This window comes from Carcharodon carcharias, chromosome 3 (assembly GCF_017639515.1).
Source record: "Carcharodon carcharias isolate sCarCar2 chromosome 3, sCarCar2.pri, whole genome shotgun sequence".
Classification (NCBI taxonomy): Eukaryota; Metazoa; Chordata; class Chondrichthyes; order Lamniformes; family Lamnidae; genus Carcharodon; species Carcharodon carcharias.
In genome coordinates, this window is record NC_054469.1 from 78,447,420 (window position 1) to 78,471,552 (window position 24,133).

General features: G+C 45.6%; 1 protein-coding gene across 1 annotated transcript in view; it reads right to left on the reverse strand.

Moving 5' to 3' along the window:
* kcnh8 (potassium voltage-gated channel, subfamily H (eag-related), member 8) overlaps window positions 1-24,133 on the reverse strand; it is a 409,192-nt gene that overhangs the window by 131,578 nt on the left and 253,481 nt on the right. Inside the window, exons 8-10 of the mRNA XM_041183962.1 lie at window positions 13,943-14,140; window positions 6,690-6,889; window positions 1,921-2,170 (exon numbers count right to left, since the gene is read on the reverse strand). Of these exons, the coding sequence (XP_041039896.1) occupies window positions 1,921-2,170; window positions 6,690-6,889; window positions 13,943-14,140 (648 nt within the window). The remainder of the gene's footprint in view (window positions 1-1,920; window positions 2,171-6,689; window positions 6,890-13,942; window positions 14,141-24,133) is intronic.

The following is a 24,133-nucleotide window of genomic DNA, read 5'->3' on the forward strand; positions in this document are numbered from 1 at the left end:
GGGAAGGCCTTACAGCCTCTGTTTAATCCCTGGAGCATGACTAAATTGCAGTGTGCTCAGGGATAATGGGTGTCAATTGGCTCATTGATGAGCCTAATTGAGATCCCGGCCATGGCAGCTGGGATTTGCGCGCCAGCCCCTTTTGCCCTCCCACTTAATCAAGCCGGTACTGGGAGACTGACGTGAGTTCTCTCCCACGATTAAGGGGGCCTGCTTGCCGTGTTTCCTGTTATAACAGGCTGCACTAAATCCAGCCCTAGTTTTCTGGAAATGACACATTATGATCAGCCACAATGAACCAGGGCCCAATTTTCTTTCCCGCTCTGTTGGCAACTACAGTGCCTTTCCATGGACATGAATTTATATTCTACAATTCTCCCACAAAACAGTTGGTACATTGACTGCCATTAGGTTGCTAACACATTTTATAAACATCACCCTGATGATTTTTCCTTTGAAAGTTCCTCGCCTGCCCCTTCAAAGCTCCGAAGTTACTGAGATATATTTTAAATATCCACTGGGTGATGGAATAGCTCCACAGCTGGCTGCCTGATGGTACTGGTGGGTGATCCAGTCCATTTTGAGTGCTAGGTATCATTACCATGGTGCCAGTAGGCTGCTGGTGCCAAATGGGATCAATGCAGCTTGTTGTGGCTCTGGGTCAGCCCAATATCATGCAGTCCAGTAGGTATCAGCCTGGGTGAGTCAGGTTGGCAGCTGCCCTCATTATTCTGGTGAAACCTGCACAACTGCTCCTATTGCTCCACATATAATAATTATAAATTTATAGGCCAGAATCTTTGGGTTGGCATGTGGGGGCAGGTCCCACTTGCCGACGCGTAAAGTGACGTGCAGTGACATCGGGTGTACATCCCGATGTCACTGCATGTCATTCGGATCTTCAGTTCGGCGGGCATGCACCAGACTCGGCTGTGCACCCGCCGAACTGTCAAAGGCCATTTAAGGCCATTTAAATATCAATTTAAATAATTAACAGAGCTGCCCATCCAACCTTAAGATTGATGGGCAGACAAAGAGCCCAGGCGACTTTTGCATTTATCATGAAACCTCATCCACGGCAGGGATGAAGTTTCATGAAGGTTTTTAAACTTCAATAAAAATTTTTAATAAAATTCATTTACATGTCCCAGCTCATGTGACACTGTCACATGAGGGGACATGTCTTAAAAATTTTTTTCTTTCTTTATTTAAATGTTTAAAAATCAAACTAATCTCCCTGAGGCAGCTCTGTGACTTAGGAAGATTTCTGCGCTCTTTTGCGCGCATGTGTGAAGGAGCGCAGACCCCGACTCAGCCTACTTCTCCCGCCCGCACAGGGAGCGCTCAACACTTCCGGGTGCGTGTCATGCCGGGCGGACCTTAATTGGCTGCATGCCATCCCACGCCCGCTCCCACCCAGCCCCCCCGAACAGGGAGAAAATTCTCCCCATAGTTTTTGGACCTCATTTGTTGTGCCTCTGGGTAAAACAAATGTACACTGAGAACTAAATTACTTGTTGGACTATGTTGCATATAATAAACTGTTTTGGTCCTTACAATAGTGTGTTGGATATCCTGTCTAAACTTGAGGAAACTAAACATGTGATATAACCCTAAAGTAAAAGCAAAATAATAACCTACTGAAATTTCTAAAACAAAACTTTCATGATTTTCCTACAAATAGCAGGAGGAATTATAATAATAATGTGGGGCGAAGAAGTTGGAAGATGTATAAGAGGCCAGAGTTGAAGGAACACAACTAACTGAGCATATGAGATACAAAATGTGATTGTTTGATTTCTGAGAACCAGTCATAATAATTGAGGGGTTATTTAATTCCTTGTCATTGCTCTGAAAATAAAATGCTAAATTTAGTAGTCTTAGTTATATTTGCAATTAAAGCAGAATTATAGAACCTACCAAGTATTGCCAGAACCATGGTACCTTTAAGCACTTCCATGGAGCCTGAGCAGACAAAATAGATGGCCTGCAATGCATCTCCCTGTCGAAGGAGGTACTCGCCTGGAGCACAGAAAGAGGTTTTGATGTGCAAGGAGAGAGACCTAAGGCAGCCACGGCTGGCAGAGGCAAACAGAGAAAGTTGTAGAATTTCCTTGTTCAAGTGCATAGTGATGTCTGATCTCAGCTCATCTGGAAAATCCTTCAAAAGCTATGGAAATGATAAGAGTTAATACATGTTGAAATAATTAGTGACAGAGCTGTCTGGAAAAGACCAGGAAGGAGGTTCTGAAAACTCATGAAAAAAGTAGTCACAAGTATTATGTAAAATGTTACAAACAGTAAAATCTAGTAGATATCTATAATAATCATTAACATCAGCTTTGTTAGTTGTCATTTAATGGAAATGAGCTAATTGTATGAAAAAAGTGCATAATTTTCAAAATACTTTAAGATAATCATTAATGACTGCAAGGAATGATTAGGTGGAAGATAAATGAACTGAGATGCGTTTCAGAATCTCCCCCATGGAATCCCTCTTTTTACCATCTATAAAACTAATAGTATGGTATAAATTCTAATAGTATGATAATACAACTATTCTGTTAAAACTTCTTTATTATTAACATATTCACATCACATGCATCTATATCAAAAAATGGTCTTCTCAGGAGGATTAGATTAATGTTGAACGCATACACATATATAATACATAGACTAAATAGATAAACCAGACAGTGACAATCTAATTATAATCCAATAGCTGAGCATTAAAAGTACTTTAGTTTTTATTTGTTCATGGGATGTGGGCATCACTGGCTAGGCCAGCATTCATTTCCCATCCCTAATTGCCCTTGTTCAGAGGGTAATGATCAACCACATTGCTGTGGTTCTGGAGTCACATGTAGGCCACACCAGCAGACTTCCTTCCCTAAAGGGCATTAGTGAACTAGATAAGTTTTTACAATTGGCAATGGTTTCACAGTCATCATTAAACTTATAATTCCAGATTCATTTTTATTGAATTCAAATTTCATCATCTACCATGGTGGGATTTGAACCTAGGTCCCCAGAGGATTACCCTGGGGGTCTCTGAAATACTAATCAGTGACAATACCACTATGCCACCACCACTTATTGAGCTGCAACACAAATAAACAGTAATCTTTTTACTTTATGTATTTAAAAGCTGCAATTATTTTCCCTCAAAACGAGAAAGATTTGCTCTCCTGCCAATGATTGTTATCCTTTTTCACTTTTAATTTTCTCTTTTGATTTTCTCACCTTGCTGAAGGTGATTAATTTTGAGGAATGCACCTTTGGCACTTATAGCCCTTAGGGATGCCATCACCTCCTTGTGAATGTATGCTTTGTCCATAAGAAATGCAGATTTTCTATCACTTTCAACTGATAAATGTGTCTGTCACTGCTAATTTTATTTGTGGAAGAGAAAGAAAAGAAAGCAAATAGCCGCATTTATTCTGTGTCTCATCTTATCCTCAGGAAAGTCTAAAGCATTTAACAATTAATTTATTATTTTTGAAGTGCAGTCACTGTTATTATGTAGGCAAAAATAACTGTGGCATTCGCAACAGAGGTCCAATGTAACCAGAGATCATAGCATGGGTGTCTAAACTATAATCGATATTGCTTTTTTATAAACCCAAGTTGCACTATGATATTGTGATATAAAAGAGGTTTGGGATAATGCCAAAAATACAATTGAGGCTTGATATATTTACATTTAGACAACACATTCATGTTTCAGAACTGTGCTCTATGTATATATCAATCAAAACTAATCAAAATAGATAATAATAGATGGTCGGAATTATGTCTCAAGGCTATAACATACGAAGGAGTGAGTGAATAATGCCATAAACTATAAGAACAAACCTTAAGTTGTTTATTCAGTCAAACAAATCATGTTACATCCTTGAATACATTTGCAGGTTTGCAGTCATTTTTAAAAAATGGATGGTGTTTAATCTGTTTTTTTGTTCTTAGTCTTTCAGTGACATTCATATCTTTCATGAGTGACACCAATTTCCCCGCTGCCAGAATTAGTACTGCTGAGTTTTGTGGTTGGATTGTGCCATGTTATGCCAGGGAGGAATGGGAGATTCCAAAATTAGTCAGGAGGTTTCACTAGGAAGGAAACACATGTTCCATTCCTGTGACAAATGGACAATGTTTTAGTGAAAACAGGACACTTTGCTTGACTAAGTTGTAACTCATCCCCTTATATATTTAAACAACTGTATAAATATATTGCATGACTATTAAGTGTTCTGATAACTAACAATGGCATTTTTTATGAATCATAGATCTATCCTCACAGAAAGAAAAAGGTATGGAAAAATATAGAGTCACTGACTAAAACTGAACCAACACATATAAAAAATGATATATATATTGCAGGGCTGGAAAAGAAAACAGAAAACTATAGTTGGATATTACCCAGTACACCTGATACACACATTACACCTTCAACTGTTACTGAGACTGTGCAATTATTTTGAAACATTTGATTGTAGCAATCATGCGTCTATTGACTGCTGAAGTTAAACCTCAGAAGTAAGCCTTTTGTATTAATTGTGATCCAGAGGTTCAAATTGGGAATTGTTAACAGGAACTAAATGATTAAAATGGTAAATCAGGATGATTTTGCTATTTGAAGGTTACACATCCTAATTTGTAGAAGTTACTAAATCTTCATTGTAGGCATAAATTTAATCCAATTATAACAAAGGTGCATCTCACTTTAACTATTTACGTAACACTTAAAATTAGAGGACAAATTTAATTATGCTGCATTATCAGGAGGGAGAATTGATAGGTGGGAGCAAGAGACCAGGTATCAAGATTAAAGTATTGTATCTTCAAGCTGTACTCCTATATAATGTTACTCTGTGTTGGAAGTGAAGTCACACCGAATTTGCTGTTATATGTCCATAAAGCGTAAAAAAAAAGTGGGAATTCAAAGTGCTCATTATATTAAAGTTACCACAGAGATAGATTCAGCAATAATGCAGAGTAATTTTTCACATTCAACCTAAAATAACAATTATATGCTATCTGCACACCACTGAATCTTATGTTCTGGCCTTATTGTCTTTCATACATATAACTACAACTTGCACGCTTGAGTTGTGTTTAGGTTGTTAAGTGATTTTTAAAAACAAATTTAGGCTAACTCATGCATAAGATGCAGTTGTTCAATTTACTAAACCTGTGCAAACATTACGGCTGAAAGGAGCTGATGTTGGAGAAAAGGAATTGTGGACCTGACAGTCCTTTCCCGTTTTAAGGATCCACGCCCCAACCCTCTCATCAGGGCCCCATTAAATTCCACCCAAGGAGTGAGACAGGGGCATAATTACATGGAAAGAGGAGGAGCCTTGTTCTCCCTATTCAGCAGTGTGGGTACAGTATGCAGTGCTGCACCAAAGAAGGCTGGGAGGAGCAGCAACAGGACCGGAATGGGCAGCTAAGAAGATGAGTGAACATCAGGTACACACATGCTGAACACACCCATATCCCATGCATTGAACGTACTGTCTGCCATATAGGGCTTGACCATACAGAGGAGCTCTGTCTCAGGGAGCTAGGCTTGAATAAGGTGGCTAGCAAAGAAATGTGCAACCTCATGATCCCAGAATTGGAGGCACAGTCTGACATCACCATTGCATTTCCTGTGAAAGTGATCAAAATCCAGAACTTCATTACAGGATTATTCTTGCACTAATCCACCAAACAGATGACAAAAAGCTGTGCTCAAATATTCAGAGACTAACATTCATACTGACATGGAGCAGCAGCAGGTGGAGCACAAAGCATTTTTAAAAAGGATTTAGCTTCCTCTGTGGTTTGGGGCTGAATTGACCACAGCCATATTGTACTTCAAGCATCTGCACTATCCTACATTATATAAATCAATACTTCCTGTATTTTCCACAACTCATGTGTCCAAACTCTTCTATATGTGACAAGGTGGTCATATGTTTGGCTTCTTGGAAACTTCTGAGTAAATTTTACAAATGAACACTCTGACATGAAGCTTCACCTGCAGATGAGGCATATTGGGAATTCAAACATGGAGGTCAAATCCTGCAACACTCACTACCCTCTCTGCCGAAGGTGAAGTCCTACACGAATTACCCCTCTTGTGTAAGCACTGATGAACAGGCTGCTGACGAGCCCTGTCCAATCTCATATTAAAGAATAGTCTCTTGATTGAGCACCATAGCTTAAATTAAGTAAAGGAGGGAAGGGAAGATGAGAAAATAGCCTTCCAAGTGCAACAGGCAATCTGAGGAGGAGGAAAAGGAGAGATACTCATGGAGGATGGTCTCCGCAAGGTGCAGCACTGGCCCCTGATTACTTTACATGATACACAGTTCCCATGGGGATGAGTTTCTGCGAAAGAACCTTAATAGAAATTCACCCTGATAGGCTCTGCAGCCTTTTGTTTTCTTGTATGATACTCAGTAGGATACCATGAATGAAACGTATAGGCATTCAAATGCAAGATCTTTTGACTCGCGCCCAGAACCCAGCTACCAGACAGTCCAAGAGAACAGGACAGTGGGAAAATGATGAACTATTCACACAGAGAGAAAGATGCAGTTATGTTTAAAATATTCATAGTTTTAACCTTCAAATTCATTTTCAGTAATATGTTAAAGTATTATTTCACTGTAGAGAATTTAAAATAAGAAGGAAATTACCTCATTTGCATCAATTCCATTATTGACAGACCATGTTGTCTGGAAATACTCAAGCATTCGCTGTTTTAGCTGCTTTGGCAGATGATGGACCCGAATGAAATCCTTTAGATCTTTAATTCTGTGGTGATACAGAGACCACCTGGAGTACATGCGCTGAATGATAGCAGTTACGTTCCCAAAGACCAATGCATGCATCAATGCTGAGAGGAAAGAAAAACAAATGGTTAATAGACCATGAACAGCAATGAGCAATGTGGGTAAAATAGGTCAGTTTATGCGATTAAAAAGCACAAATTTACATGGTTGAAAGGGCTAGCAGTTGCTCACATTTCTGTGGCTGCAATCCCGACGGAGAAATAAATCCAGCACAGTCATGAATGAGAAGCATCTCAGAGTTGTCATGCCAGTTGATTGCTAGGAAATCCTACTGGGGTTAAAACTTGCAACTCAACTTGCTGACTTTTAATAAGAGGATTCAGCAGAAAACTTCCCATATTCTCATAGTGAATGCTCATGAACTAACTAATTGGCAAAATCTAACAAAAATCAAAAAATGCTTTTAGGACAAATGTAGCTGTGTTGCTATTGTGTGATAATCAATCGTATTAAAATGTTGGATCTATAGCACTGTATAACTTGTAGTCAGCCTGCAACGTCAGCGATTTGAGATGCTAATGATTTGGTTACCACAGATCAATCAGATCATTAGAAAAAGTCTTCAAACTGTTTTCAGCCCACACATAACATGTGCTAAACATGTTATTGTATTATCACTCAAGTGATAACAAAGGAGTAAGTCTTCATGTAATTTTATCAATTTGCAACCAATCCCCTGCCTCCCTTCTTCTTTCATCTCTGACCTGGCCTCCCTAGTCCAAGGGCAGACCTTAGCCCTTGTCAGGCAGGCTTAGTGGGGGCTAAGGCCCGTCCAGCGTGAAATGCGAACCACAGCGCTCAGTACTGCCTGTGCAGATGGGAGGTGGTGGAGGGAGGGAGGAGGGCGAGCGGGGCGAGCGCAAACTTTGCACGTGTGCGAGTGTGCTCTTGTGAATCTCCTTGAGGCACAGATCTGCCTCATGGAGATGAAGAGTTTAAAACAAAATAAAGAAATTAAAAATGTTATAAAACATGTCCCCTAATGTAATGCTTTCACGTGAGCAGGGACATGTTCTTAATTAAATTTTAAATTTTATTTTTATTTGCTTTAGAAAACTTCATCCTGCCCGTGGATAGATTTCCTTAAAAGTGCAAAGGCCGCTTGGCCTTTTTGCCCGCCTGTCAACCATAAAGTTGTGGACAAGCTTTGGGGAGTTAGGAGGTGAATACTTACTGCAGGATCCTTAGCCTCTGACCTGCTCTTGTAGCCACAGTATTTATATGGCTAGATCCAGTTCAGTTCCTGGTCAATGCTAACCCCCAGGATATTGATATTCAGCAATGATAATGCCATTCAATTGCAAGGGGAGATGGTTAGATTCTCTCTTGTTGGAGATTATCATTGCCTGGCACTTCTGTGGCACGAACGTTACTTGTCACTTATCAGACCAAGCCTGCAGCATTTGGACATGGATTTCCTGATTTGTACTCTGCCCTACACTACAACTACTGTTAGGGAGCCTTTAAATAACCTCCTTCAATGTTTCTGCCCCTTGAAGTTTCTTAGCTCCACTCAAACTGCTTTTACTTCTTGATAAGATCCTCTCTCTCTCCTATCTTTCTCCATTCTTTATTAGCAAGGCTGCCATGTTCCTTGTCAGTGTCAAGAGGCTCTCTGACAGGCCTGCCAATGCAACCAGCATCTCTGTGTATGCCCATTGGCATTCTTCTGTAAGCTGCCCCATCAAAGACCTCATCTGAATCCTCAGCAGCAGAACTCATTTTCAACTTCACCCTCTGATGAGCTGGCACACAAATTGTCCTTTCCCCTGGCCTGGCTGTGGCTCACTTGTGGCTTGTGATTCACCATGTGCTGATCTTAACTCTAAAGTTCGCTCAATGCCAGCATCTGAGATGGTTGCTGCGAGTGTCAGATCAAGTGATGACACTTCTTCATCATATGTTTGGTATTGCACTCACCCTTCAAGATGAGGCTGCACTGGCTGGCCCAGTAGCAGTTCTTTGGCATCTGAAAGTAGAAATGTAGAAGGGCAGGGTTGGGATGAAGATACAATGGTGGGTGGAAAGCAAGAGATCTATTATCACACCAACTGCAGGCTTGCACTTCATGTCAAATAGCTGGATGAAGGTGGAATTGGAGAAGGAGCATAAGGCAGGAACATATCATGTTCTCAGTAATGCCAGATGCAATGGCCTTAGTAACAGCCATCTTCTCCAAAGGGCTCAGTCAGTGCTGGCCTATCTGTTCCCCACCAGCTCTCTATTGCTCCCTGTGGTTATGGATCACGTTGTCCTTCAACAGAGAGGATAGAATGGGTGGTGAGTGTATTGCAAGTTGTTTGGGTGATGTGCCTGCCATAGCTGAATAGCTGGGGTATGTGGAAGCAGCGAGGGTGTGAGGGTGTGAGGCTAGAAGCATTGGTCTGTGTATGAGGGTGAGGTGGAGTATCTGAATGTTAGTGCGAGTCTGATTGCTGACGATTGATGGGGCTGTGGTACATTGAGCAATGTGAGATGTTGATGGAGTGCTGAGTAGGATATGTCAATAGTGCAGTGGGCAGGAGATGTCATGTGAAAATGCATTCACTTACCTTAACCACCATATAAGTTCATTGAACTTTTTCTAGTACTACGGCAAGGTCCTTGGGGCTAGACTCCAGGAACTGACCTCAATGGCCACCTGCGCCTATTTCCTTCTCATGATGTGCATTGAAGTCCCCGTGGCCTCCCGTAACCACATGGCATTTTTCCTTCTTTTCCCCACTTCCATTGCTAATATTTCCAGTGCCACATCACAAAACCTGGGACCCCTCTCCCTTCCCTATTGTCCCATTTGCTGTGCTTTCCCTTCCAGACAAGCATTCCAGTGGCAATTGTAACAGCTCTTTTTGCAAGATGCAGCTCCCCTTTAAGAAGGGCATGTTGTCTTTAAGAGATCCAGGCTAGCTGTGCATCATGTTAACCACAAACGTTGTTGGCTGTTGAGTATTGAGGCAGTCAGCAGTGTGTTCCAGATGGAAATCATTTAGGTGAGGAGGCAGCATGAAGATCACATCCTGCTTTTCTCAATGGGACTGGATGTGGCAAAATCCTGCACTGCAATCTCCACACCAGAAAATGGGCCTTATCTAATTCTCCCCCCACTGTGTACAGCAAAATAATTCATCCACCGTTCCTACCCTTTCAGCTATCCAGTGTACTCTGTTGGTAAGTGTGTGCAAGCTGGGTGAGAACAAGGATAGCATTAATCTATCATGTACCTCTTGACACCTACTATGATAATGCATTAATCTTCAAAATTGTCATCCTTATCTACACGTGCTATTGCTCTTCAAATCCCATTCTCTCTACTCCGCCATCAGCGTTCATTTTTCAGTTATCGCACCTTGCTCTATGGAATTTTCTCATTAAATATCCCTGCCTTGCTATTGCTCTTCCAACTTCCAGTGCCTCCTTAGAGCCTCCTCCCTCTTCAACTGTGTCTTCAAATCCCAAAGATCCTCTGCTCTTATACAGCTGCTTTGGGGGGGCTCTCTAGAACAGGTTTACACATGGAAGGAGCTAGATCACTGTAAATTGCTGTCTAGACTCAACAGATGAAAGATTGCCAAATAAGCAAGGTTCCTCCATGTTGCCTGAATCAACACCTTCAGGAACAAAAGGGAGAAGATTGGAGGGAGAAACCATTTATATAAAAGGTTAATTGCCCCATTTTAATGATGATTTAATGCTTTTTCATTCATGCACATAGATATTACAAGAAGCAACATGCGAACTAAATTAATATTGATTCCCTAGTTCAGCTAAATTGTTTTCATTGAGGTTAACATTCTGTAAACTCAGCTGGGCTCCCAAGGAAAATTGCACATTTGTACAATGAAACCCCAAAAGACAGCAATGGTGAAAACGGGCAGGGCAGTGCATTAATGCAGTTCCTCATCTCAGCTGCCCCTTCAGGGAAAGTGTCCAATAGGGTCCAAGTAAGTGATTTCAACCTACCGGTTGTTGTAAACCGGGCAGATAGCATTGGACATTGATTGACAGACTTAGCTGCCAATATTTTCTGCCCACTGTCTTCAGTTTTAACCTGCTATTCTGGGCAAGCAGCAAGTTGCCTTCCTGAAGTCAACAGGGTCTCTATTTAAATATGAGGTGTGGTGTCTAATTATGTTATTGGGCCCTGCCTGGAGTTCAATTAGTGGCCTAAGAGGGGAGTGCGGACTAACTACTTGTCCTCACTGTGCAATGCAACTAAAGAATCAGGAGAAAATATATTTAAAATTGGCTCCAGAAATTGACAACATGAATGAGAAAAATAATAGGCCGAATTTTCCAAGGAGTGGCAATCACCATCGCATTACCACCCCTCTTCTATGGTTTCTTTTACACATTGCCACAGCTCAGCATTTCTGGCCCGGACATCCAAACGGGGCCTCTTCAGAAATGTGGAGTGTATCTGTTCTGGGATCATTGCTTCGTAGTGCAGGATCATTGGGGGAAGCCAAGCCACGCTCTCTTTTCATGGCGTTATCTGCCATGCTTTGGTAAGTATTCATTCACTAACCTAGTGAAAAGCTTAGGGACATTATATATCTTTTCACTGTGTTAGTGAATGAGTGTGAGTGAGATATGCAGATAGGGTAGATAGGGTGACAGCTGGGTAGGGTGGCAGCATGGTAGATGGCAGGTGCCACTGGGTAGGGTGTTAGGGTAGTAGATAGCAGGATGGTAGGATGCCAGCATGGGTAGGGTGGCAGGATGTTAGGGTGAGTAGGGTGCCAGCTGGATTGGATGGCAGGTTGGTGGGGCCAGGTCAGGTTGGGGGGATGGTGGGGGGGGTGGGCGGGTGTTGGAAGGGGAGTCGGAGGATTGGGAGTGTTGCAGAGGGGTTAGAAAGGAAATCCCAAAAGATGAGGGAGGCTGGGGTCAGTTGTATAATTACCCAGGAGTTAGATATAGCTTTTTCCTGTCTAATGTTTCCTGGGTAACTATCCTGGAACCATCCGAAGTCTCTAACTCTAACTCAGAGTTGAAGATTTTTTTCGAAGGATTTCAGGCACAGGGGAATTGTCCATTGAAAGTTAAAACATCCCAGGCAATTCCCACGGAGTCCTTGCATTGGGACTTCTTGGGGTCCCCCAGCCCATTTTCTGGCTTACATCCGGGATACGACCATTGGAGACTGGAAGGTCTGGGCCAATATATATTTCCCAGGTGAGGTGTTAGGGTAATCAACCACAAGCTCACACTGAGATCAGATATGATACTTTGTTCCTGTAAAACTGCCATTAATAATGATAATCAAACCAATACAGGCAGAACAATTGTGAAACTGGTTTGTGATCGTCCGCTCAGCCCATTGAAGGTGGGCTGTGTTTCCTGCCATAGGATGTCGGGAACTTCCATATGTATAATAATACATACATCTGCATAATACATACTATACATCTGCATTATAAGGCTAGCCCGTCAGACTCATCCGCCCAAGCTGGATCGTCCGTCCACTTCGGTGTTACTGCATGCCGACGTGTTTCACAAGTGCACATAAGGGTCATGCACCTAGCAAGCTGTTTGCCTACCTTGCTTTGGGCAGCACTCGCAGTCATCAACACCAGGCTTCGCAGACAGCACCACAACTTTTAGGGGGGCTCACGGGCAGATCCCTACCTACTGGACTAGCCAAAAGGTGGGGGTGACTTTGTAAGGCTGCAAGGCTAGGGCTTGCATTGGAGAAGTGGCCTCAGGCAAGGGAAGAAACTGTAGTGTGAGAGGAAGGGGGATATCCCAGGGTGTGTGAGGGGACACAAGTCCTCAAATGCCCTCAAAATGATGAGGGCTGAGGAGGCAGTCTACAGAGCAGATGAAGCCAGATGGACATGTGAGGGTGTGTGTGAGAATGGATAGTTATGTCCCTTGAGCTGGCAGTGAGTGAGATGCCAGTGAATGTGTGACGGGCTCAAGTGTGTGAGTTTAGAGTGATGAGATGGTTGCCTTACCCTGGTGGCACGGATGAGATCATTCATCCTCTACCTGCATTGGATGGCCAACCTCTTCTGTGCAGAATTGGCACTGATCACCACTGCTTTCGCTTACCAAGCTGGAGTGGTAATGTTTCCACCCCTCCTGCGTCCAGAGCGGGGGGTAGAGGACATCATGGCGGGCCTCCATAGCACCCAAAAGGTGCTTGAGGGATGCATCACTAAATTTGGGGGCTGCAGTCTTCTTGCCCTTCGGTGCCATGTCTTATTTGCAGCAGGCATGGGCTGGAAGCACTGAGAGGTGTGAGCATGGCTTTACTTTAAATGTGACGCCTGGCGTTGATGAAACGGCGAGGTGACGGCGTGTCGGTTGAACCAGAGCCTGCCCGCCATGGAAATGGCATGTTTCCTGGGAATGCATAATTAATGCAGAGGGTTTGGGATGATATGGCGTGAGAAGCTGCCATTGCAGCCAACAGGTAAAACATCTTTTTACCTGCCTGCTACCGCACTTAGTGCAAGTCTGGGACAATTCCGCCCTAAGTGTTTTGAAAACATGTTAGTTTTGCCAAGAAATGTTAATATCGCCATTAGTAATTGTAAGACACTGTAAATGGGCACTACTGTAGACAATAAATGATGTATCAACTGAGCGCTGAAATGGGGATTGCAGATTTATCTTAACATTCATGATTGATTTCTACAGAATTCATAAGAATGCAGAAAGCACTTTGATTGGATTTAAGATCAAAACCTTTATGATTTAAAAACTGTTAGAGAAACTCACTATGTATTTTAATTCATGACAATATCACAGTATCTTTATAGTGCAGAAGGAGGCAATTCGGCCCATCGAGCCTGCATTGGCTCTCTGAAAGAGCATTCCACTGAGTCCCACTCCCCGTGAAGCAGATTAAATGTTGCATGATCCAGTCAGGAAGAATGATAATTGATTCAGCACATAATGGAGTAGAAATCTGCTTTTGGTGCTTTTTCAGCAGATATTCACTTCATATTGACTTCGATAGAATACAGCAGGTGACTGATACAATACAGCTTGCTTTACGCCACCACCCAAGATGATTTTCCAACCCAATAAATCTCATGCAGACAGGCTACTACGAGCTCTCCTGATGACAGAAAGATAAATTAACATACCCCCTATCAGCATTGTGCAGATGGAAAAGATCTTCTCTGCCTCGGTATTGGCTGAGACATTGCCAAATCCGACACTGGTCAGGCTGCTGAGGGTGAAGTAGAGGGCAGCAATGTAGGCACTTCTGATTCCAGGACCTCCAAGTGTATTATTGCCATAATATGGAGTTTCAAGACGTTTTCCCAATTCATGCAGCCAGCCTATAACCAAAGAGTAAAAATGAGTGATGAGTAGAATATATCTTAAGAATTTAGGAACATAGGAATAAAAATAGCCTGTTCAGTCCCTTTGAGCCTGTTCCACCATTGAATTGGATCATTGTTAATCAGTAGGTACCTCATCCTATTTATCCATTTTTGCTCCATATCCCATGATATTCTTACCCAACAAAAATCTATGAATCTGAGCATTGAAAATTTCATTTGATAAAGCATTGATGATATCAATATACATTTGATGTAAATCCTTTGAACTATTTATTATTCCTTAATAATTATTCTTGTGATAATCACATCCAGTTTTATTTAATCTTCTTTCTTTCATGTCCCCTACTTGCCCTACAATATTTCCTGGCTCAGATTATAATAAAACCCAACGCCTCATACAGTGCCGCTCTAACATGTTTGCTATGGTATGCATGACAATTGTCTGATCACAATCATATTTTTCTTCCTTTTCTGTAGAGAGTTATTGAATATAAATTAATTGGTGCCCATTTTCAGACATGAAGGCAGTGATGTAGCTGCAATGTTAGTCCATACCAGGAGGCCAAAGTCTGCCGCAGACTGAGCCTTGGGCCTCCTTAGTATAAACTGGGCAAACTGCTGGTGTCCCTGTTGTGAATGCAAATGCAGCTCATCCAATTGCAGAAATGATTAGCAAGCCGCTTGCCTTGCTGACAGTGCCCATAAAGGAAAGCCCCAGGGAGAAAGAGCGACAGTAGGGTGAGGGAGGAAGGGTGCTGCTGCAAATTGGGAAACTGAGGAGTTTAGGAACTCTTCTGCTGCTGCTAGATCTGCAGTGGTGCTTGTCCAAAGATTAAGAAACATGAGGCGATCAAACTAGGCTCCAGCAGAGGGGACCTAAAAATGGCATCATGCCCTTCATTTACATATATAAAGAGCCCACTGTTGGTTTTAGGAGGCCTCTAGGGAGGCCTGAAAAAGATCACCTGGCCCTATCACAGGTCAGACAATGATCCACAAAATTGTCCTGCATTGCACTAAACTTACACTCATAAAATAGGTGCAACAGGTCTAATTTCCACCCAACTCACTTCTGTTTTGTGTCTACACCACTTGAATTTGATTAGATTTAGAAAAGTGCTATGTGAGGAAAATTGGGAATGGATCTTCCAATGGCAACAGTGGTGAATGCTGAGATATTGCCGCTGTTGCACTTTAGGATCCTGAGGCAATCCTGGCACACACACATGAGCAGTATCTACCTGAGAAATGTAAACTTCTAATTGGATTACGATGCCTGGGCCACTCCGAGAATGTTTCTGACACTGACCTTAGTGTTGGAGACTTGGGCTTGATGCCCTATACTTAACCTAGATGCATCCTTCTCGCACCGTTAATCTCAAACATAGGACAGTGATTAACAATGGAAGCTGTATTGGGAAGACCTAAACAAAACCCTCTGCACCATTGACAATGTTCACACCCCCTCAACTCCCATTCTGAAAATGCTCACTGCTCCTCCCGCACACCCACAAGGCTCACCTCACCCCCCACACCCCCACAATGCTCACCTCCCCCCTGCACCCCCAAAATGCTCACCTCCCCCCCATACCCCCATAATGCTCACCTCCCCCCCGCACCCCCACAATGCTCACCTCCCCCCCGCACCTCCACAATGCTCACCTCCCCCCCACACCCCCACAATGCTCACCTCCCCCCCGCACCCCCACAATGCTCACCTCCCTCCCGCACCCCGACAATGCTCACCTCCCCACCTCATCCCCACAATGCTCACCTCCCCCCGCACCTCCACAATGCTCACCTCCCCCCGCACCCCCACAATGCTCACCTCCTCCTGCACCCCCACAATGCTCACCTCACCCCCACAATGCTCACCTCCCCCCCGCAACCCCACAATGCTCACCTCCCCCCGCACCCCCACAATGCTCACCTCCTCCTGCACCCCGACAATGCTCACCTCCCCCCGCACCCCGACAATGCTCACCTCCCCCCCACACCCCCACAATGCTCACCTCCTCCTGCACCCCGACAATGCTCACCTCCTCCGCTCATCCCCACAATGCTCACCTCCCCCCCCATCCCCACAATGCTCACCTCCCCCCCCATCCCCACAATGCTCACCTCCCCCCCCATCCCCACAATGCTCACCTCCCCCCCACACCCCCACAATGCTCACCTCCTCCGCTCATCCTCACAATGCTCACCTCCCCTCCTCATCCCCACAATGCTCACAGCTGCTCCTGCACCCCGACAATGCTCACCTCCCCCCCCATCCCCACAATGCTCACCTCCCCCCCACACCCCCACAATGCTCACCTCCCCCCCGCACCCCCACAATGCTCACCTCCCTCCCGCACCCCCACAATGCTCACCTCCCCACCTCATCCCCACAATGCTCACCTCCCCCGCACCTCCACAATGCTCACCTCCCCCCGCACCCCCACAATGCTCACCTCCTCCTGCACCCCCACAATGCTCACCTCACCCCCACAATGCTCACCTCCCCCCCGCAACCCCACAATGCTCACCTCCCCCCGCACCCCCACAATGCTCACCTCCTCCTGCACCCCGACAATGCTCACCTCCCCCCGCACCCCGACAATGCTCACCTCCCCCCGCACCCCGACAATGCTCACCTCCCCCCGCACCCCCACAATGCTCACCTCCCCCCCATCCCCACAATGCTCACCTCCCCCCCACACCCCACAATGCTCACCTCCTCCTGCACCCCGACAATGCTCATCTCCCCCACTCATCCCCACAATGCTCACCTCCCCCCCACACCCCCACAATGCTCACCTCCCCCCCACAGCCCCACAATGCTCACCTCCTCCTGCACCCTGACAATGCTCACCTCCCCACCTCATCCCCACAATGCTCACCTCCCCACCTCATCCACACAATGCACACCTCCTCCTGCACCCCGACAATGCTCACCTCCCCCCCCATCCCCACAATGCTCACCTCCCCCCCACACCCCCACAATGCTCACCTCCTCCTGCACCCCCACAATGCTCACCTCCCCCCCACACCCCCACAATGCTCACCTCCTCCTGCACCCCGACAATGCTCACCTCCTCCGCTCATCCCCACAATGCTCACCTCCCCCCCCCATCCCCACAATGCTCACCTCCCCCTCCATCCCCACAATGCTCACCTCCCCCCCCATCCCCACAATGCTCACCTCCCCCCCACACCCCCACAATGCTCACCTCCTCCGCTCATCCTCACAATGCTCACCTCCCCTCCTCATCCCCACAATGCTCACAGCTGCTCCTGCACCCCGACAATGCTCACCTGCCCCCCCATCCCCACAATGCTCACCTCCCCCCTCATCCCCACAATGCTCACCTCCCCTCCTCATCCCCACAATGCTCACAGCTGCTCCTGCACCCCGACAATGCTCACCTCCCCCCCCATCCCCACAATGCTCACCTCCCCCCCTCATCCCCACAATGCTCACCTCCCCCCCATCCCCACAATGCTCACCTCCCCTCCTCATCCACACAATGCACACCTCCCCCCCCGCACCCCCACAATGCTCACCTCCCCCCCACATCCCCACAATGCTCACCTCCCCCCTCATCCCCACAATGCTCACCTCCCCCCCCATCCCCACAATGCTCACCTCCGCCCCCCATCCCCACAATGCTCACCTCCCCCCCACATCCCCACAATACTCACCTCCCCCCTCATCCCCACAATGCACACCTCCTCCTGCACCCCGACAATGCTCACCTCCCCCACTCATCCCCACAATGCTCACCTCCCCCCCACACCCCCACAATGCTCACCTCCCCCCACAGCCCCACAATGCTCACCTCCTCCTGCACCTCGACAATGCTCACCTCCCCCACTCATCCCCACAAGGCTCACTGCTGCTCCTGCACTCCGACAATGCTCACCTCCCCCCCTCATCCCCACAATGCTCACCTCCCCACCTCATCCACACAATGCACACCTCCTCCTGCACCCCGACAATGCTCACCTCCCCCCCTCATCCCCACAATGCTCACCTCCTCCTGCACCCCGACAATGCTCATCTCCCCCTGGACCCTGACAATGTGCACCTCCCCTCCGCACTCTGACAATGGTCACTTCCCCCAGCACCCCGACAATGCCTATCTCCCCACACACTACTGACAATGCCCAAGCCCCCCAGACTCCAGTGCTCACCTCCATACTCCCAACAATGCCCAACATGCCACTCAACCCCCCCAACACTTCTGACAATACTCATCACCCTCCTCCCCCCACAACAATGGTTACCCTCCCACCGCTCCGCCACAAACTCATAACAGCAATTAAAAGTCTTAAATTAGAAACAGTTAAAAATAATCCTTGAAAACCTAAGAAAAAAACTCCCCATAACACTACGAGCATACTGACTTCAATGGGAGTTATTTGAGCAGGCGATATGAGAAGGCGGAAGGCCTCGTCACTCCTTCTTCTTGCCAATCCTGCTTGTGGATCCCTGAACCAATGCTTTGCTCCGGGACAGGAAGTCCCGGCTAGAAGGGCGAAGAAAGGTAAGGCAGGCTTTTAATAACATTCATCTGCAACCACCGTGGCAGTCCTGCTGACCAGAAGATCTAGGTCAATAATTCAAGTTTTTCAACTAATCAAAATTAAACCACGTGACTTGTAAACATTTTTACTTTTTTATTGTATGTACGCAGAAGATAATATAAAAAGTTTATTATTCTCTACCAGTAGATATCCCACAGAGTTGTCCACAGTGAATCACATGATACGGTATTTATTAGAACACCAGTAATAGACCGATTTTCCGAGGCGGCACAACTCTTTGGACTAAAAATCATTTTAAAGAAAACTTAAATCCTACATCAGCCTGCACCCAGAGAAGAATATAGACCCCAGGCATTGTCATCGAACAGACCGAGCTGAATAGCGTCAAACAATTTACCTATTTGGGGACCGTTTGATGCCACCATAGACAAGGAAGTGGACAATAGGCTTTCAAAAGGAAATAGTGCAATTGGCAGACTCTACAAACGAGTGTGGAGCAACCACTCAGAGCACAGACCAAACTCAAAGTGTACAAAGCCGTAGCCCTGACCGTTCTTCTGTATGGTGTCGAGTCATGGGTCCTATACTGCCATCATGTACGCCTTATAGAACACTTCCTTCAGCGCTGCCTCCGCAGCATCTTTAAGATCCGCTGGCAGGACCACATCACAAACATTCAAATCTTGGAAACAGCCAACATCACCAGCATCGAGGCCATCCTCCTGCAAAGCCAGCTGCATTGGGTGTGTCACCTTGCCTGGATGGACGACAGTTGCCTGCTCAAGATTGTGCTGACAGCTGACCACTGGTAAATGGAATAGGTAGGCTCCATGCAAATATTTCAAGGACTCCCTGAAGAAGTTGTTCTCTGTGTGCAAGATTGACCATACCCATTGGGAAGTGCAGGCCATAGATCGTAATACCTGGAGATGCCACATCGGGAGTGTTACAGACACCTTTGAGACTGAGTGAAGAGCCAGCATGAAAAAGAAAAGGAGAAGGATAGATCCAATTGCCTCAGCAGCATCTATACCTTCATTGCACCCACTGTGGGAGAATCTGCTGGTCACGGATAGGCCTGGCTAGCCACCAGCGGCTTGCAACTGATGAGAACAAAAATACAACCTTCCAAAAAACCTTCATCCATGAAGAAATGCCAAGAAAGCAAAGTATTAGACCATGTCATCATTCTTCCACTAAAGCAACTGCTTGTAACCTGAAATGTTGCTTTAAGGCCACACAAACCAATTGCTGTAACATTCTTGGGTCAATTAAATGTTAATTGCTTTTTTGGACATTCTATGGACTAAGGTCAATTAAAAGATTATAGAAGACTAGCTTTTTTGTTTTTCTATATATGACACAAAAATCTGCAGCTTATGGGTAGTTCAGGGTCTTGTTTCTAATATTTAACTGCTCACCTGGTTTGTACGATTAACTCCACTGCTCTAAATAGGCAATTCTTGGTAAATGCAGCTACTGAAGTATATGCTAAATCAGGGGCATTTATAAATAAGTACAGAACTTTAAATGAGGCAGCTCGACCCTGATTGGTCAAGGCATTGCCCCGAGGAATGAGTCAGCGAATGGCTGTCAGTCAACCTGCCTGGTTTAAATTTCAAACAATGCTTGGCAGCTAACTGTCAGTCACCATCAGTGATGCATTCTCCAAGGCAATACCACTTGCCAACCAATTGGCACTCTCTTCACATACAGTTGTCTTCCCCTTATATTGGTATACTTCCAAGTGTCCTGATGAGTGCAAGATGAAAAGATTAGACATATCTCTTTTTTTAGCAATACTATTTATAGATACTTGTAAATTCCAGTTTGCAGCCTGTGAACAGTTTCCTTTCTCTTTTTTGTAGTAAAGCATGATGTCTGGTTTGTGACAACAAAAATCTGATGGAAGACTTTTATGTAGACCAGCATTAACATAAGAAATGGAGCAGCACTAGGCCAGCCTCTCGAACCTGCTCCACCATTCTATACGATTACGGCTGACCTTTGGTTTCAACTTCACTTTCCTGCCCACTCCTTATATCACTTGATTCCCTTGAGTTCAAAAATCCGTCTCTCAGCCTTGAATATACTCAACAATGGAGCATCCATAACTCTCCTGGGTAGAGAATTCCAAAGATTTGCAACCCTCTAAGTGAAGAAATTCCTCCAGCAGATTTCAGTGCTCGGGTGGGTGGCTGGGCAAGGCGGGGAGGGGGTTCAGGGGAAGGTGCCTCCTTTATGGGCCTTCTGTGACAATCGGAGGCTCCCAACACTCACCACTCCCCCTGCAAACTCAAGGTCTTTCCACCTCTCTGTTTTCCCTTGCTCCTGTCCATCCTGACTCCCATCCCATCTCTCCCCCCTTACCACTCTCTCCCTTCTTACCAGGGCCAGGCTGGCAGATCCCGGTGAGCCCCCTCCACTTACCTTTGCATCTGGCTCCATCACAATCGCCACTGAGGACTGGATGCAGTCCCAGCAGTAGCCAGCACTCCCAGTGATACTTGTGGATGCATTGTGATGTAAGGAAAAGGGTGTTAATAATAAAGTTGGAACCCACTAAGGCCATGACGAGGACAAATCTTTTGTTTAGAAGGAGGCCAGGACCAAAATCAGGAAGGTGTGACAAGGCTCTGTTGGCAGCAGCAAGACTGAAGAGTGGTGGACCACAGTGAACCAGGATCAGAGCTGAGAAAAGAGGCACAGGGTAGCAACAGGAGAGAAGAGGAGTACAAAAAGGTTGGAAGTGGAAGGGTACAGAATAAGAGAAAGGCAGGGAGAAAGGAGGGCAAGATGGCTAGAAAGATGCAAGGGAGAAGATGGGGAAGAGGGAAGGTGGGAAAGGGAGCAAGATAAGGAGAAAAGAGGGGAAAGAAGGGCAGGAGGGAGAAAAGCAGGACCACCTATCAACTTAAAAACCATGTATCACGTATTCATGTTGCTATGGAAATTGAAGATTGTCTGAAAGAATGAATGATTCTCTGAGCCAAATTAAGTTAAAAATACAGATGTAATTAAATATAATGACTCCACTCACACCTCAAGTCCTCCAAAGTCTGGTACATCCACGGTATTTTCTGTTCAACAGTGATATTCTCCTATCAGAATTAACCACTCCCAGTTTCAATGGTAGGCTGCTGTTGAATGTAACAAATGCCTACTATAAAAGCTAGAAGCAGAGTGGTCCAGAGTAAAAGTTCGAGCCAACAAGAGACCATCTGCAAATTATTCCCAAGGGCATTGGTCAGCCAGACATTACTGGAAAATATGGGGGCTACTCAGTAGAACAAAGCAGGTCCCAGCTGGACCATAGCAGAACAGCAGGAGGGGTACTTGAAGCCAAGTCTGTGTCCAGCTGGAAGTGGTGGACACAGTGCAGTGGCAGCAGAGGGTGGGGAGTGTGGAGATAGGCAGCAAGAGATGCACTTTAAAGAGGGCAGAATCAACTGAGATAGGACCCATGGCGAAAGGCCTCAGAAATGGTCAAACAGAATAGAAGGATAGGACATTAGATTTGAATGTTTATACGGAAGAAGTTTTGAAAGAGCTTAAAGTGGTGCCAGTAAGGGTGGTAGGGGATAAATCTGAAATTAAACAGTAAACAACCATAGGTGAAATTTAAAACAGAAAAAGAAACTTACCAGAAGCAACAGAACTGAATGGTGGACAGCGACGCAGGAAAGGAAGCTGGCAGGCACACTTAGTTGTGTGGGAGGCAAAGCGTCAACTTCCTGACAGCAGGATGAAAGTTAGGAATTAAGGTTGCAGCGTACATGAAGGCAGTTTGATTGTCCCAACGGCAAGCAGCAGGACTCTATTTGTAATGCATCAGCATGTCATGTGTACTCATTAAAACACCATTTCACCAGATTAAATGGTACTTTAGTACTTAACTCTCCAGCGAATGAGAAACATGTGCCTTCAGATTCACAACTGGTTAAAGGTGGCACGCAGGGAGGTGATGGAGTCCTCCTGGCGGATTTGGATGGAGTAGGAGCTGCTTTCCTTTCATGAGAAGTTTTGTTGGGCCAAGGGAGAGGAGGCATTGATGTATTGATATTGGGCTGAGCAGTGCAAGGGAAATTGGGTGTGGCTGACCAAGGGAGGGAGGATGGGTTGTGTCTGATGTATGAGGGCTGGTGGGGGACAGGGGCAGGAAGAAGACAGGGAATGTCAATATCTACATATCAAGTGTGATTGTGGGGAGATCCAGGGTTATAGGGGGAAGGCCAATGGTGAGGTCCTGAGAGTCGAGGGTAACAGAGGGAAGGTCAAGAGTGAGGGAGGCAGGTTCTATGGTGATGGATGGCAGGTCAAGGGTAACAAGGGTGCATGTCCAGTGTCCTGGGGGTCCAGATCAATGGTGACAGGGGCAAGTCTAGGGTGAGCAAGAGTGATAGTGGTAGCTCAAGGGTTAATGTAGGCAAGGCAAGGTGATGGAGTAAGGATCAAGATTGATGGAGGGAAGGTAAAATGTGAGTGAGGGAGGGTGCAGGGTAATGGCTTCAAGCTCCAGGGTCAATGTGGGAAATCCAGGGACATAGCTGAAACCACATGAAGAGATCTCTGCAGTATAAGTCAAGGATGGAGTTGTCCACAGTGGGTTAGTAAAGACCAGAGTGTGGCTGATGCAAAGTACAGGGCTCTCCATTGGTAAAAAATTCTCAGAACAGGAGGGAGGCCCTTAAAGATTGTGCTGACCAGATCTTTGTCTGCCTTTAAGATGGGTCAAGTGCACCCAGTGCTTCAGCTAGCTCTGACACATTGGGAGAGGAACCTGCCAAGGGTGGCCCAGGGCCAGGCACAACAATGGCCAGAATGCCAACAAGGGGTGCCAGCAGACTGTCAGGAGGATGGCACCCAGGGGCCAGTGAGACACTGAGCATTGGTCAGTTATTGAATATACTGCAGACGGAGTAACTACCTGCAAACGTCAGAGAGGCAATGTCAGAGATGGCTGAGGATTTCAAGGGATTATCGCCTATGTCAGCTCCTTAAGGATGAGGTTTCCATGGATTGGTAGACAGTCCAATGCCAGTAGCTTTAAAAGTTATTGTGACATTGAATTTCTATGCCTGTGGGTCTTCCCAGGGCTCCACTGGGAACATGTTTGGCATCTTACAGTCAGCAACTTACAACTGCATCAGGAATGTCTCCAATACCCTGTTTGGAAGATCCAATTTGTCAGATTTAGCAGAGACCTGAACAGCCAAGCAAACCGAGCTGTAGGATTCAGCTCCATCGCTGGATTTCCACAGGTACAAGGGACAACTGATTTCACACATCTGGTGCTGAGAACTCCCTGGGATCATCCAGCAGCCTTCATAAACTGAAAGGACTTTCACTCTCTCAATGTGCAGCTGGTGTGTGATCACCACAAACAATTCTGCAGGAGTGTGCTCACATCCCATGGAGCTCTCATGCTTCTTACATCCTCACTCACTTTCAGGTGCC